Here is a 15330-nt window from a genome sequence, read left to right as displayed (position 1 = left end):
TGGGGTTTGAACTCAGCTGGCTGTCCCTTAGCTTTTTGCTCTACCACCTGAGCCACAGTTCTAATATCAGCTTTTTGAGGGTTAACTGAAGAGTCTCATGGACTTTTCTCCCAGGCTGGCTTTGAACTGAGATCTTCAGGTCTCAGCCTTCTGAGTAGCTAGGATTATAGTTGTGAACCACTGATGGACACCCAACTCCATAAGATCCTTTATGGCATGGGGTGCGGCCCCACAGTCAGACTCACAGACAAATCCCTATGGCATAGGCTAACAGGGCAGCAGAAGGCCACCATCCTAGCAGCCTCAGACAGCCACAGAAGGGTACAAGGTTATGGGCTTAGCATTAAGAGGACTGCATAAGCCGGGCACCAGTGGTGGATCACACCTGTAATCCTCCTACTCAGGAGCATGAGATCTGAGGATGGCAGTTGGAAGCCAGCCCAGACAGGTAGATCCATGAGATTCTTATCTCCACTAAAATCCAAGTGGGGAGGGGGAGCTACATATGCAAAAGACTCAGCCCTGTCCTGTTACAGCACATCCCTAGCAGGCCCTCCAGCAGAGTTGCAGCTGCCAGCACCAGCCACGTAAGTCAGTATGTCCACCATTTCTGCCAGATTCCACAACCCAGTTCAAGCCCATCTCCCCAGCCAACAATTCTTCATGGCCTCCATGGTGCTGTCCCTAACTAGAACAAGTTAACACTGATCACGGGGTTACCTAAAGATGCCCACGTTACTAGCAAACCATTGGAAAGTAGAGGAAACAGCCTATCCATAGGGAGGCTTCTTACATGAATACAGGTTGTGAGCCTGCAGACCGGAGTGAATGGCCCAGAGCACCTGCCAGCAACCAGTTTCAGGACCTAGCACCTTCCCTTCAATGAGAAGTCAGGTTAACGTTAGCTTGGGTCTTCTTTTCAGAATAGTGTCTTACCCACAGCAGTTTTCCTCCTGGTCTCTTCTCTCTTGAGGAATGCAGATAGTGGTCCAACTATAGCAAAGAAACACTGGAGTACAGGAAAGAGGAGGATCTTCTGGGCACCTCCTTATCCCCTATCAAGTCCTCCCCAATCTGCTGCCAGCCCCAGGCTACTCCAGGGCCTGAACCTCTCACCCCCATGCCTACGGTTCCAGAGAAGGGAGGAAAGGTGAATCCTGTGAATCCCCTAAGTTCTTCATAGGAATACCAACCTCCTACTACTGCCTTTGTGTAGTACCCCAAACCAGGGAGGTAACAGGGATGGCAGGCAGGCTCCAGAGAGCTGATGACACCACGGGCATCCTGACCCCAAGGAATGAACTGTGTGACTCTGCCATTTGCCCTCAGACTGAAGACTCTCAAGGCCTTTAACACAGAGATACTCAAACACTAGATATAGAGGATGGAGAGGAAGGTAAAGTGATATGTGGTGGATCAGTCACTAAGTCTGCTTATTTATTATTTATTTTTTAAAATATATTTAAACAGCAGCAATCACTTCCAAAATGCAAAAAAAATTACAATTTTTAGAATAAAATTATAACGTTTATAATGCGAGTCAGAAAGAATTGAAGATACAACTGAGAATCAAATTACGCAGCACTGGAGGCAGCTGGAGAAGACAAGACCTATTGGTCAGGGGACCAAGCTAAAGGATAACAACTTGTGAGGTCCCCACCCCCAAATCGTACCCCCCCAACTTCCCACTGATGGAGCCAACGTCTCCTGGGTTAGAGAAGAAGTAACAAAGAGATGGCCCTCTGTAGGGAAACCCCAAAACCCAGTCCCTCCATCAGCCAGGGACCTGCTAATCGACCTCCTCCATGTTGCTGTAGGTGGGGGCTGGGCGGTCCACAGGGGGGGCGAAGCGTTCAGGGGCTGTCCGCGTGGGGGCCACCTCGGGGGCCTGGCCAGGGCCTAGTCCCTGCAACAGAATATGAGGACAGGGGTTGGGGGCTGCCCAGCATGCTGCCTGGCTTCCCGGGGGTGCTGGTTCAGAGCCCTGGCACCCAAGGGAGGGCCCCAAGGCAGGCGCAGATAGCAGCAGCATTGAGACAGAGAGACAAGATTGGACCTGAATAGTCTCACTTTATTAACACTTTAAATACAGGAAATATCTCCAGCTGGGCTCAGCCCTAGGCCAAGGGTCAGAGCAGCAGGAGGAATGAACAGACAACTGGAAGGGTATCCACCCTCGATGCTCTGCCCCTGCAGAGACCACAGTCCCCACACTCTCACACCACATGCAAACACCGAGGCCCAAAGCCCAGAGTGGTTCCTTCCCCACCACAAAGGCAAGCATGGCCTGGCAGGCGGGGAGGTGGATCAGCTCATAGCAGCTGCCTGCAGGTAAGCTCATCTCCAGCGACTCTGGGACACCAGAGGATAGAACACGTTGAGCACAAGGGCTACCAAGGCCGCCACGGTGCCCAGGACAAAGTACCGGAGGCAGCCCTCATCTGGTGTGGTAGGGCCACGCGGTGGAGGGCCCACCCAGTCTTGGGGCCCCCAGGGACCCAGGGTCCCAGGCCCCTCAGGCACCAGCTCCTCCTCAGCCTCGAGTTCCTGCCAAATCCGGGAAGCCTACAGCATGTGGAAATGGCCATCAGCACCCGGGCGTTGGGGAGGTCCCAGTGTCCCTGAGACCCCCTAGACACAGCTGTCCTGCCCTGGATGACTGGAGCTAAGCCCTTGCATTACAGGTCACACAGCAGGAAGGTGGACAAGTGGCTAATTTCAAGGTTGCCTGGACTGAGATCATCGGTGTGTGAGAATCCTGGCAGCCTTTGGCCTCGAGACATTGTACCAATCCATGTATACCTTCCCCTGGGGAAAGGTGTGTGTGTATAGGGTCATCTGGATCGTTTTTTAGCCTAGACATTCCACAGAGGGGACTGGCCATGAAGGACAGGCCTGCAAACCCCGTGACAAGCCACAAGGGCTCTCCAATAGCCAAATCCTGACCACTGTCTACTGTGGGATCTCTCTGAGGCTGATTCAGAGGGATCCAAGATGCAGAGGGGATGGAAAGAGGCAGGCATGGGGATGGGAATATGACCTAGTGGTAGAGTGTTTACATGAGGCCCTGGGTTCGATTCCTCAGCACCACATATACATATATAAACAGCCATAAGTGGCGCTGTGACTCAAATGGCAGAGTGCTAGCCTTGAGCAAAAAGAAGCCAGGGACAGTGCTCGGGCCCTGAGTTCAAGCCCCAGGACTGGCAAGAAAAAAAAAAAAAAAGAAAGAAAGAGGCAGTCAAGAAAAGTGATGGCACTAGGGCTACCAAATGAGCCTCACATCATGTCAATAAAAGAGGAAGAAGTCCCTAAACTCAGTGTGCATAGTCACTCACCCCCGAGTGCGACTGCCACAGAAAGCTGTGGCCACTTCTGCCAGGCCCTAGCCTAAGGGTACACAGGAACACGAGTGAGGGTCTGTAGGCTAGCATATGGGGAAGGTGTAGGGGAAAGTTGAGACACGTCAAGTAGAGAATGTTAATCGTACAGAGAAGCTGCAAGACCCAAGCTTTTGTGCACATGAGTGATAGTGTTTTGGTGTACACGCACCTGTGCAGAGTATTCTTAGGGCACCAAGATGGCTCTGAGGGAGCAGTAATGTTAGGGACCCGTGTGTCCCCAGACCCTGTGTCCCCAGCCTTGTCCCCCAATCTTGAGTTGGTCCCCACTAGTCTATAAAGCCTCCCCATGCCTCACCTGGCTGGCAGCAGCCTCGGCTGCAGGGCCTAGGTCTGGGTGATGCTCAGAATGACCTGCCATGGGGGGCCTCTCCACAGGAGAGTTCCGCCGGCGGTAGAAGAGTACATAGGCATAACGCGTCACCACCTGGCTCTCGTCTACTGTCGTCACCGTGCTGTCATCAAACAAGCGCCAGCCTATATAGCAAGGTGGGAAGAGTGTGAACATAGCTTCCACCACCACCCCTACCAACTGTCCTGCTGGCTGTGTGTGCCCTCACCCACGTCACTGCGCTGGCTGCTGCGGTCATTGGGCAGGCGTGCACAGGCAGTATAGTGGCCGCCAATCATGCCTCCGTAGTGGTTGATGACAGCATACAGGTCGTAGCTAGGCAGTTGCTCCTCTTTCTGGCCAATACAGAACTTGCTCAGATCCAGGTTCCTAGAGTCAGGGACAGGTGAGACAGTCAGCAGGTGCCCTTCCGTCCCAATGCCCTGGCCCTGTCCACGGATACCAGGGTCCCCTTGTGTTTCTGGTCAGTTGGGGGGCTTGAACTCTGCGCCTGAGCTGAAGAGCTCAGGGCTAGTGCTCTACCATTTGAGCCACAGCACCACTTCCAGATTTCTGGTGGTTAATGGGAGAGAAGAGTCTCATGAACTTTCCTGCCCAGGCTGGCTTTGTACTGTGATCTTCAGCCTCTTAAGTAGCTAGGATTGTAGGCGTGAGCCACAGGTACCCAGTTCATGGTCTACTTCTTACCGAACAGGGAACTCCACCAAGTCATTGATCTTGTCACGCCAGATGAAACTACGGAAGGAGAAGCGCTTGAGCTGCACGATGAGCACATTGGGCAGACGCCATAGCAACAGCTGTTTGGAGGCCTCCCGGTGCTGTTTGCACTGTGGACAGTACCTGGTAGGGGACAGAAGAGGGGTCAGGATGAAGCAAGTTGCCCTTCCACCTTGCCCCACTGCCTACCTTCAGCCTTTCCTCACCAGGCTTCCTCGGGTGCCAGCACCTCTGGCCGAGTGAAGAGGTTGAGGCACTGGTCCAGGGTGAAGTGACCAGCACGGGCAGCCTCCCCAGCAGAGCCCGGGTCCTCGGCACATTCCAGTTCTTTGGAGGCTACCAAGACAAACTCCTGGAGGCGTTCGTTATTCCGCCACACCAAAGCCAGGCTACAGTCATCACCCAGCTCCAGTGGGGTTTCTCCTGGAAATGAGAGGGAACAACTGTGACTTACTTGTGGGAAAGCCGCCAGCCCACCCACCTCATGGCTCCTCCCATCCACCCACGGCCTCAGACACCTTTGTCCTCAAGCCGTTGCTCCCGGTTAGATGCATCAATTTTATAGATGAAAAACTGGGGTGTGTGGGCATTCATGGCTTCGCTAGGGTGTTGGTACCCAGGCACAGCAGCTATGAGAAAACATGAGGATCAGAACTCCTCTGTAAAACCAGGGTTAAAAAAAAGGACCTCTGACCAACTTCCCTACTTCCCACTCCCAGCTCCCACCCAGAGCCTTTCACCACATCTTACCTTCAGGCCGGGACACCCTCTCACAGGGAGGTAAGGTGTCACCTTCATTAGGCCCACTGGCCAGCATCTCGGACGCAATTCCACTGGTGCTAGGCATGGGGCCTCGATCAGGGGCTGCCCACACCCGGGGAAGAAGCCCTGTGTCCCCTTCATCCACAGGGGTCACTAGCTGGAGCTCAGGGGGCTGAATGGGGTCCCTCTCACTGTCCCCAGCCTCCAGGGAACTAGTAGAGAGCAATGAGCTGCAGCCAGAGTTCTGGGACTCCAAGGCCATGCGGCCAGGCTGAAAAGGTGGCTGGAATACACTCACTGAGTATCTGGAAAAGCAAACAAGGCAAGAAGCGAGCGGTGACCAACCCATTCGTCACCTCTGCTCTCGTCTATCACACCCTGGCCCTGCTGCTGGGCACTTACCGGGCATAACCTTCTAGCAGCTGAGCGAGACGGGCATAAGTGAGGCGCGAGGCAGGTACGCTGACCAGGAAGGGGTAGCCAATATTTTCAGGGCGGCAGAGACCCTTATGGTCAGGCCAGTGAGTTTTTTGGCAGATTCTGGAGGGAAGGGAAAGAAGAGAGGCTTAGCCTCATTTCCTCTGACTACATAGTGGGGACAAGTCTAAGACCCTGGGAACTAGGTATATCAGCCCTGCCTCCCCCACAGCCTGGCACAGTAGAGTAAAAGAGCTTAAAACACATGTGCTGGGGGCTGGGAATATGGCTTAGTGGTAGAGTGCTTGCCTTGCATGCATGAAGCCCTGGGTTCAATTCCTCAGTACCACATACACAGAAAAAGTGGGAAGTGGCGCTGTGGCTCAAGTGGTAGGGTGCTAGCCTTGAGTGAAAAGAAGCCAGGGACAGTGCCCAGGCCCTGAGTTCAAGCCCCAGGACTGGCAACAAAAAAATCACATGTGCTGTTGTGAAGAGGGAGTAGCAAGGGGAAGGTGAAAAAGGGAGAGGGAAGCCATGGGGATCCTCACTGGTTGCAGTAGCCCACACGGTAGCACCGGGTACAGCGCTTCAGTTTTTCATCCTCTGACTGCTGCTTCCTCTGGCAGGCTGCACACTTGGAGATGGGGACGCTGAGTACCTGGGGGCGCTAGGGTGGGTCGTCTGGCTCAGCAAGGCCAGGTAGGAGGGAACCCTCCCCACCAGGGGGCTGTGGCATCAGGTTGGCTCCCACTCACCTGTTGCACCTCTAGCACCACTACCCGCTCCTTGGCCAGTTCTGGGGATAGCAGCTCAAAGCAGAAGAGCACGTCAGATGGGGACACGGTGTCCAGAGAGTGGGAGGGCAGAAACATACGATGGAAACGATTCTTAATTACCTGGGAACAAAGAGCACATGGACCCACGCGAGCATAAGCCCTCCGGATCACAAAACACAAGAAAAGCTAGACCTTGCCTTGGGTCTATGGCGCCAGAAACAGGGTTTGAGGGCCAAAAGAGAATGTACCTGCATAAGCACCCATCTCAATGCCCAATTGTATGAGATATATCAGGCTGTCTGAATGATAAAGGAATGTATAGGACTACAACATATTATCACAGAGGGGTCACATTAAAGAGCATTTTCCCTAATTTTAGGGGGTCAGCCATGGGGCTTGAACTTGGGGCCTGGGTGCTGACTTTGAGCTATTTTTTCTCAAGGCTAGTGCTCTACCGCTTTTAGCCACAGTGCCACTTCTGGTTGTCTGGTGGTTCATTCGAGATGAGTCTCACACTTTCCTGCTGGGGCTGGCTTTGAACTGTGATCCTCTGATCTCAGCCTCCTGAGAAGATAGGATTACAGGCATGAACCACCAGCGCCAGCCCTCTTCCTTAATTGTCTGAGACAAATGGCACCACTAAATACTAGGAGCTTTCAGGGAGGGCTAGCAAATAAACATGGAATAAAATGAGAGAATAGGAAGATGGAGGGGTAACTACAGCAAATGATGGGATAGTCTTAAGATCCTTATCTAAAGAAGGTAAGGCAGTCAGTTCCTACCACCAAAAAGAGTAAAGCCTGATGAGAAGTGGAGACTAAGGCATCTCTGTTGCATAGCCCAATGCCTGGCTCCAAAAATGCCTCAAAAAGAGAATAGTAGCCAAGTGTTGGTGGCTCACGCCTGTCATCCTAGCTACTCAGGAGGCTGAGATCTGAAGATGGTAGTTCAACGCCAGCCCAGACAGGAAAGTCCATGAGATTCTGATCCAATTAATCACAGAGAAAGCCAGAAGTGACCCTATGTCTCAAAGTGGTAGAACACTAGCCTTGAGTAGGAGCTCAGGGACAGTGCAGAGACCTGGTTCAAGCCCCAGGATCAGAAAGAAAAAAGAAGAGCACACTCCCTCTGTTTTTGCTGTCATATATATATGTACAGATGCCAACAACTACACCTATCAGTCTATCCAGGGCTAGGGAACCATTTTTTCTGCCAGGGGCCAATGTGGATATTTATAACGCCATTCAGGCATCATATCAATACAGGCACAGGCAACAAAGCAGGCATACTTGTCTGTACTTCCACATACTAAATGACTTCCCACTCTTGTGTCAGTACACACACATTCACCAGAGCCTGGGGAAGGACACAAACCTCAGCCAGACGCAAGTTCTCAGGCTTCACGTGGACACTCTGAGACAGAGAATCCAAAACTTCACTCGCACTGGAGTTCTCCTTGCTTACGCTTACCAGGAACTGTGGTAACAGAAGGGTATAGTTATTGGAGTAGAGGAGAGCCAGGTTCTCAGGAATAGCCCAGAGCACAGGGACTTGCTCCTCACCTTGATGGGCTTGCTGTGGGGCTCTCGGGCAAAATAAAAGACGGGGAGAACCTTTTGCTTTTGTGGCAAAGGCACCGGCAGATAAAGAAATGGGTCAAAAGTGATGGAGACCTGTGGAGGCACAAGTGTCACCAGGGTGGTCACACCAGAACAAGATGTGTTTGCTCAGAAAGCCTACTCCAGGCCCTCTGATGGCTCTCAGAATGCTCCAAATCAATCACTAAACCATTAGGCCAAGAACACTAGATGGAGCATGAGGGCCTACCCGGAGATAACAATCCTCTATTCTGACACAGATCTTATTTTCTAGCAATTTAGCTCCATTCCCAATTCTATTTCTCTCGCATCTGATATGCCTTTCCAATCTTACCCACAGTACTGACCGCCTTCCCCTATATCGTACATACCTTTACACTCAAGCATTTTTTTTTTTTTTTTTGGTGCCAGTCCTGGGGCTCAGTACTGGCCATGAGCATTTCTGCTCAAAGCTAGTGCTCTACCACTGGAGCCACAGCTCAGATCTCAGCCGCCAGGCTCAGGCCAAGCATCATTTTGCTATCAGTCAGAAAAGCCATTGCTGGGGGCTGGGGATATGGCCTAGTGGCAAGAGTGCTTGTCTCGTATACATGAGGCCCTGGGTTCAATTCCCCAGTACCACATATATAGAAAATGGCCAGAAGTGGCGCTGTGGCTCAAGTGGTAGGGTGCTAGCCTTGAGCAAAAAGAAGCCAGGGACAGTGCTCAGGCCCTGAGTCCAAGCCCCAGGACTGGCCAAAAAAAACAAAAAAAAAAACAAAAAACAGAAAAGCCACTGCTGCCTGACTACTGTTCAGCCCATAAGGGAGCAGCCAACTTCTTTGGTCCAATTTTATCCCACAGTACCTGAAAATGCTGCTTCTAAATTTCATCTGACCAGGCTAGCTAACTGCAGGAGGGGGAGGTTCTTCTTCCTAGGGGACCCCACCATACCTTGGCACACACAGGGCACACCAGCTTCGACTTATACTGGCCCTGAAAGAGGTCCACAATGAAGGAGTCATTCCTCATCTTGTGCCGCTGCCATGCTTCCTCAGCCACCACCTGAGGGGGAGAGTGATGAGGACCAAGGAGGCCTAGAGGCTGGGGGGGAAAAAAGACATCTCTCCCCCATGTCCTCATGCTGACCTCATCAGGCCGCCCATCCGAGTCCACGGTCTCGGTGTAGGGCTTGTTCTGGATTCGGTTCAGATCCTCATGCAACCCATCCAGGAGGAAAGCCATGAACTCCTGGGCATCGTGCTGTGCATAGCCTGTGAACTGGCTGGCCTTGCTCGCCACAATAGCCTGGGTTCAGGGATCAAAAGGTGAATGAGAAACCTTACCATCCATCTGCTGTGCACTCCATTGGTTAAGCCTCCCCCTGGTACCCCACCTACCCACCCAGCTGCCCCTTAGCCAAGGGCAGGAGCAGCCATAGGTCACCTTTAACTTGGAAGGCTGAAAGGCATGGTGAGTGCCCTTCCACAAGGCCCGTAGCAGCACTGCAAAGCCAATGGCCAGACGTCCGCCAGTCCCCAACGGGTTGTTGTAGTTGATCTCAGCTTCAAAGGATCGATCTAAAACCAGTAGCCAAGCAAGGAAAGGTATGAGGGGCAAAGACATCCCTTCTTCCCATGCCCTACACTCAGGGCCCCTGCCCTCACCATGGAAGAAGTCGCGGAGCTCGCGAGTGTTTGACAGAGACTGAATCACGCTGTTCATGAAGCAGGTGTTGCCTAAATTCACAAGGCCAGTGAAGCCAGGCAGGCACACCTTCTTCTCTTCTTCCTCCTCCTCCTCCACGCTGTCCCCACTCACAGGACTGTGGGGCATCGGAGGCACCATACATGTGGGCTTGGGCTGTGTGGGAATAGAGGCAGCATGAGAGGAGCCCCGAGGCTTCTGACCTACACTCTTATCTGATCCTCGCCCAAGCTCCTCACCGAAGCCAGGTGTGGCTCTGACTTTGGGGCTACATGTTCCAAGGGGGTACGGGCCGCCACACCATCCAGCCCTGTGTCCTCAGATCGAGCCTTAGGCTTATCCTTCTCCACAGCCCGGGCTTCCTCTTGGCTTGTCAGGGGGTGGGGGGCACCTCCTGGAGGGGTGGTATCCAGAGGAGTTGGACCTGTCGGCACGGCAACCTTTGCACCACCCACTGCACCTTAAAAAGGGGGAATGAGGGGGCTGGTGGTTAGCAGCATGTGGCAGCAGGTGGGATTCCTGATCACACAGAGTGGGGCAATGAAGGGAGCTCGTATGCAGACCTCGTGTAGCTGGGGCCTCCAGGCCCCCCCAACGCTGACTCTGCCGCTTACGGAGGCAGATGTCTATACGAGAGGCCGTGTAACAGAAAGTGCATTGCTCCGGCTCAATCAGGTTCCTGTGGGGAGGGGAAATGGCTGAGGTCAAAGACGTAGGTAGAACAGGTGTCAGGCCAGACAGACCGGAGAGAAGAGATAAAGAGCCTCAGGTGGGACAGGCACAGCGGAGGGGCTGGGAACCACCCACCTGAGCTTCACCTGCCAACGGAAGATGGTATGGGGCCCGCAGCCCTGATGCAGCTTCAGGAAGTTGCCGTCCCTGCAGAAGCAGAGCAGGGCAGGAAGGACAAAAAGAAGAACATGATATATATATGCAATTCCACAGGAGGCACACCATTGACCCTCAGGCTCCACTCCACCCACCTGGTCTGGAAGATGAGCGTGAAGTCCTGTTCCCGGAAAAGTACTCGAGACGTATCCCTGCGGATCTCCTTCACGTACACATGCACCACCACTGAATCGGGCCCTTTCTCATAGGAGTCATTCTTGACAAATGCCAGGTTGACCATGGACTCAGGGTCTGCATTGAGACAGAGCTTAGTGCCTCCCATGATGGGTTCCATTCTGCCTCTCTACTACTTCCTACTTACCCACCAACCCTGTAACCCAACCTAGGCTCTGCCGGGCCACGCCCAACCCCACCTTTACCATCCACCAAGGCCGAAGCCTCTGCTGCTACTGCCATCTCCTCTTTGATCTGGTCAGCTTTCCCTGGGTCTCTATTCCGGGCCATGGCTGGAGAGACTGGGTCATTCCTGGGAGACACTGCCTTCTCTCCTGCCAAAAGGGCTAAGTTCTTCTCTGAGCCAAGAAGACAAGTTTGGGGGTTCAGTGGTGGTACACGGAGCTGTTCCTCAGCCTCAACCTGGTCATAGTGACATTGTGGGCATAATCAGTATGGGATATGACAGTGGCCCCCAACTTTAGTCCATGTCCCTCCCCTTTCCTAATACCCAAACAGGCAACCAACTCTCACCTGAGTGGCTGGGTCAGCCAGGAAGGAGGGGGCATCGCCCCGGGGTCCAGGGCCATCCCTGGACCCTTCTCCCTCTGGCCCTCTGCGGAGATGCACAGCCCTCTTGGCGCTGGGCCCTGCTTGGGCCCCAGGGCCAGCCCCTAGGCCTACCTCACCACGGCCCTGAGCCCGCTTCTGATTTCGGGCTTCTTGCTTAGCCCGGCGGGGTTCAGGGCCTGGCTCCAGGGAAATGGGAGACAATTCCTGCCCATTCTCCTGGCACCGCAGCCCCAGGACCAGCTCCTGGGTCCCTCGAGGTTTCTTCTGTCAAACACGCCAACAGTTAGCTCCTGCCTAGGACCCTGGGCTCGGGGTCACCACCCAACCCTGCACTTAAGACTTACCAGGAGAGAGGGCCATGTGAGAAGAGGAACCTTTTTGGGTAGTGCTAACTGTAGAAAGCCACCCTTGCGGGCTTGCACTTTGGCGCAAGAACTTTCTATTTCAGCAAAGAAAACACCACCCCAATGACGACCATCTGGAGAGAGAGTGGAAGCAGTGAGCTTCGGTGGCAGATAGCAAAGACTTTAAGACGTGCTGCTGTGCTCAGGACAGATGGACGCACCTGGAAGCTTCACCACACAGTCTGTGTCAGTGAAAGCGGCATCTACCTCCTCTAGCCTCACGGGACCTGCTCCCACTCGTAGCTTAACAATCACCTCGTCTGCACTCTGCCTCCAGTCAAGCAACAACTCTGGAAAGGAGTGGCAAAGGGATCAGAAGGGTCTCCACAAGCAGTTGGTCGGGATTCATACAGCCAAGAAACCCAGCCGTACGGCCCTACTGCTCATCTCCCTTCCTTTGGCACTCAAAATTCCACATCCATTACTCACCCTCTTTGGTCTGCTCCTCTCGAGGAGTGGGCATTGATCCTGACAACAAAGCAAAGAACAAGGAGGCAATGATGGAGGAGGGAGGGGTGTCAGTATCTAAAACACCACCATTCCAAAATCGCCATTGTCTCAGCATTTCAGCCATGTACCCCAGGCTCAAAGCTGAGATTCTATTGAGGTTACCATGACTCCTCTCAATATCAGACCAAGACAAAAGGGATAATAAAAGTCATCTTCAAACCCCCTATTTGCATGCACACTGCATGGAGAAAAATGCATGAGCATCCTGGGAATATCGCTCCCACCTCTCCGAGGGTCTCCATCCTTGCTCTCCTGGTTTGCTCGATCCTTCTGCTTCTTCTTACTAGTGGCCTCCTCTAGTCCTGGTGGCCCTCTCCTTGAGCCTGTGGCACTAGCCCCGCCAGACATCTTGAGCCGCTTGGTTGACAGCCAGAGTGCCCCAGAGTCGGCAACAGCGTCTGGGTCAGGGCTGCGGCGCTTTCTTCCTGGCCCAGCTATCTTGGCAATTCTTTGTGGCCAAATTCTCTAGCAAGGAACCAACAGCCTAATGAAAAAATAATCAGTAATCACTGTCAAGGCCCTACAACTTGCTCCTTAACTACAGGACTTAGCAATCAAGAAAACTCCTAACACTACAGGGCAGTATCTGAAGTAACCCTGGAAAGTCAGGCTATTCTTTTTTGTGTGCCAATACTGGGGCTTATAGAGGAGGCTTCAAGCTCTTACTTTTTTGCTCAAGGCTGGTCATCTACCACTTGAGCCACACCTCCATTTCCAGCTTTTTGCTGGCTACTTGATGGTATGTCTCTCAGGCCAGGCACTGGTGGCTCATATGGTACTAGCAGGATTACAGGCATTTCCTGGCAGAAAAATCCATTAGACTCTTCGATTAACTACCCAAATGCTGGAAGTAGAACTGTGGCTCAATTAGTGGAGTGTCAACCTTGAGTGCAAAAAAACAAAGGGACAACACCCAGGCATCCAGGCCCTAAGTTCAAGCCCCATGATAGGTTAAAAAAAAAAAATCTCTTATTTTGGATGTGACTGCCTTGGGCTGGCTTTGAAATTCGATTTGCAGATCTTAGCCTGAGTAGCTAGTACTACAGGTGTAAGCCACTTAGGCTCTTCTACAGAGGGAATAAAAACTGCAAGTAGCCAAGCCTCAGAGATACCTGCCACAAGAGACCCACAATGCTGGAGGCCTCCTTGAGGAGGTGCCAGGTCAAATCAGTCATGGCCTGGGACCAGGATCCTCTTCTGGACAGAAGCCATAGCTCCAGCCCACAGGGCTGACGCTCTGAGTAGGGAGCTCCCTTTTCTTTCACTCTCGCTGGCTGCTTAGTCACCACCAGAAAGTGCAAGGAGGAGGAGAAGGTGAATGGGGAGGAGGAGGAGGAGGAATAAGAGGAGGAGGAGGAGGAGGAGGAGGAGGAGAAAGAATAAGAGCAGGAGGAGTAAGAGGAGGAGGAGGAGGAGGAGGAAGAGGAGGAGGAGGAGGAGGAAGAATAAGAGGAGGAGGAGGAGGAGAAAGAAGAGGAGGAGGAGGAGGAGAAAGAAGAGGAGGAGGAGGAGGAGGAGGAGGAGGAGGAGGAGGAGGAGGAGGAGGAGGAGGAGGAGGAGGAGGAGGAGGAGGAGGAAGGCAGCAAAGGCGGAGACCATCAAACATTAAGAGGACCAGGCTCTTGTGGCCCAAAACAAGGCCTAACAGGTGTTGTAACTGTCAGGAAAAGGTCCTTGGTGCTAAGATATCCATCTGCCTCCTTGCCAGCTCCTGTTGGAGCTGGTCCCATAAGGCTATGATTACATGAGCGTGCTCCTAGGGTACCTACTACCACTTGGGTCCTCTCTCTATTCCAAGATACAAAGAGGCACTTTTAAGGTAGGATGGTGGGAATCCAGCTTGAGATTGGAACAGACATCACGACCTTCCTTCCCAAATCCTTTACCAGCTCTGAGTCACAGATACCTTCTTACCTAAGTTTCTCACAGGGCTTGGGGCTAGTGGATTCTGAGCTGTTTCTCCGTCCAAAATGAAGTTGTCAAAACAAAATCTTGACGAGGAGGGTGAGGGGCGCACCATGGATCTAGATAGGATCCCTGATTGCCTCAAGCCTGGCTTGTGCAGCTAAGTCGGATAATGGCTAGACTTACGTTCTCATGGGGGCAGGGAGGGAGGATTGGTTTTGTTTCTCCTTCTACAAGGGAGATAACATATCCTTCTCCAGGTCAGAGGTGGGGTACTGGCGAAAGGCTTGCCAGTTCAAAACTGAGGGGGCGAACACCCACCTTGACACAACCAGACCCCATAGATGGCGTTCCTCCTCCCCATCCTTTCCTCCACCCACGCTCCCCGCCCCCCGCACCACCCCCGTCCCGGCGCCCCCTCCGATGCTCCAGGGACGTCGAAGCGAGGAAAGGGGGTGACTAGAAACTGGAGCCGGCCAGAAGAGAGGCTGCGCAGTTACCACAGACCAAGCACAGCTGACTTCGGAGGCCGGGTGGTTTGCCCAGCGCCGGCCTGCGAAGCCCCGGGCGCAGCCACCGCCTCTCCTCCGGGAAGCTGCCCCCCGGTCGCACGCCGCTGAAGTCCTCTCTGAGGAAGGCCGGCCGCGGGCGGAGCATAACGGCTCCGTTCGGCATTTGTGGGCCCGGCACGACGCGGTACTTGGGGTGTCGCGGTTGGGGTGTCGCCCGTGACCTTGAAAGCGGCCGCCCTGAGCCAGCACCCCGCTGGCCTTCCCGCGGAGGCCAAACCGGCGAATCGCGGCCTGCCCCACTCACCGAGCGAGACCGCCGCCGCCAGCCCTCTCCGGGCCCTGGCAACCCCGCTCACGATTCCGGTTCCGGCGTCAGGTCGGTTCCGGTTCCGGCGCGCCCCTCCCCCCCCTCCCCCTGCCCGTCCCCCGCACCGCCGCCGCCGCCGCCGCCGCCGCCGCTGCCGCTGTGGCCGCTACCGCTGTGGCCGCCGCCGCCGCCGCCGCTTGTTTTGTTTCCACTTCTAGTTACGGCTGAGGGGAGGCCGAGCGCTAGGCTGGTGACGCACTTCCGGTGGGAGCGGGCTCGCGGTGATGGGCAGCCCCGGGGCGGGGCCAAGCCCGAGAGGAGCACTTCCGGTGCTGCCGCCTTCGCCGG

At 54.0% G+C, this 15330-nt stretch overlaps 1 protein-coding gene across 8 annotated transcripts; it reads right to left on the bottom strand.

Moving 5' to 3' along the window:
• Positions 1-1407: 1407 nt before the first annotated feature.
• On the bottom strand, positions 1408-15113 carry Usp19 (ubiquitin specific peptidase 19). Of its 8 annotated transcripts, none has more exons than XM_048334798.1 (27): positions 14980-15113; positions 12483-12742; positions 12178-12216; positions 11910-12038; positions 11689-11822; positions 11306-11608; positions 10972-11194; positions 10693-10849; positions 10517-10588; positions 10273-10388; positions 9949-10169; positions 9670-9865; positions 9449-9582; positions 9152-9310; positions 8957-9067; positions 7988-8098; positions 7800-7901; positions 6405-6545; positions 6198-6316; positions 5635-5772; positions 5221-5537; positions 4989-5099; positions 4677-4893; positions 4441-4593; positions 3962-4122; positions 3700-3878; positions 1408-1906 (listed from the first exon to the last, which is right to left on the bottom strand). In XM_048334798.1, the coding sequence occupies exons 2-27, from the start codon at positions 12604-12606 to the stop codon at positions 1790-1792; spliced, it is 3984 nt and encodes a 1327-aa protein (XP_048190755.1). In that variant the 5' UTR covers positions 12607-12742; positions 14980-15113; the 3' UTR covers positions 1408-1789. The 8 variants fall into 8 exon arrangements, with proteins under 8 accessions (XP_048190755.1, XP_048190757.1, XP_048190756.1 ...); XM_048334800.1 differs by having other exon boundaries at positions 9949-10163; XM_048334799.1 differs by having other exon boundaries at positions 10978-11194.
• Between the last annotated feature and the right edge of the window lie 217 nt (positions 15114-15330).

The sequence above is a fragment of the Perognathus longimembris genome, chromosome 26, assembly GCF_023159225.1.
Source record: "Perognathus longimembris pacificus isolate PPM17 chromosome 26, ASM2315922v1, whole genome shotgun sequence".
In the NCBI taxonomy this organism is placed as follows: Eukaryota; Metazoa; Chordata; class Mammalia; order Rodentia; family Heteromyidae; genus Perognathus; species Perognathus longimembris.
Note: the sequence above shows the minus strand (reverse complement) of the source record. Positions and strands in the feature narration are given on the sequence as shown.

What these genes read in the sequence shown, in the direction of transcription:
- Usp19 (XM_048334794.1), bottom strand. Translation starts at nt 12,606, where the DNA reads ATGTCTGGCGGGGCTAGTGCCACAGGCTCAAGGAGAGGGCCACCAGGA. An exon ending in AGAGGAGCAGACCAAAGAGG is followed by an intron (nt 12,039 to 12,177) that starts GTGAGTAATGGA and finishes ACTCCTTTCCAG; the next exon opens with AGTTGTTGCTTGACTGGAGG. An exon ending in CTGGCACCCGAGGAAGCCTG is followed by an intron (nt 4,594 to 4,676) that starts GTGAGGAAAGGC and finishes GTCCCCTACCAG; the next exon opens with GTACTGTCCACAGTGCAAAC.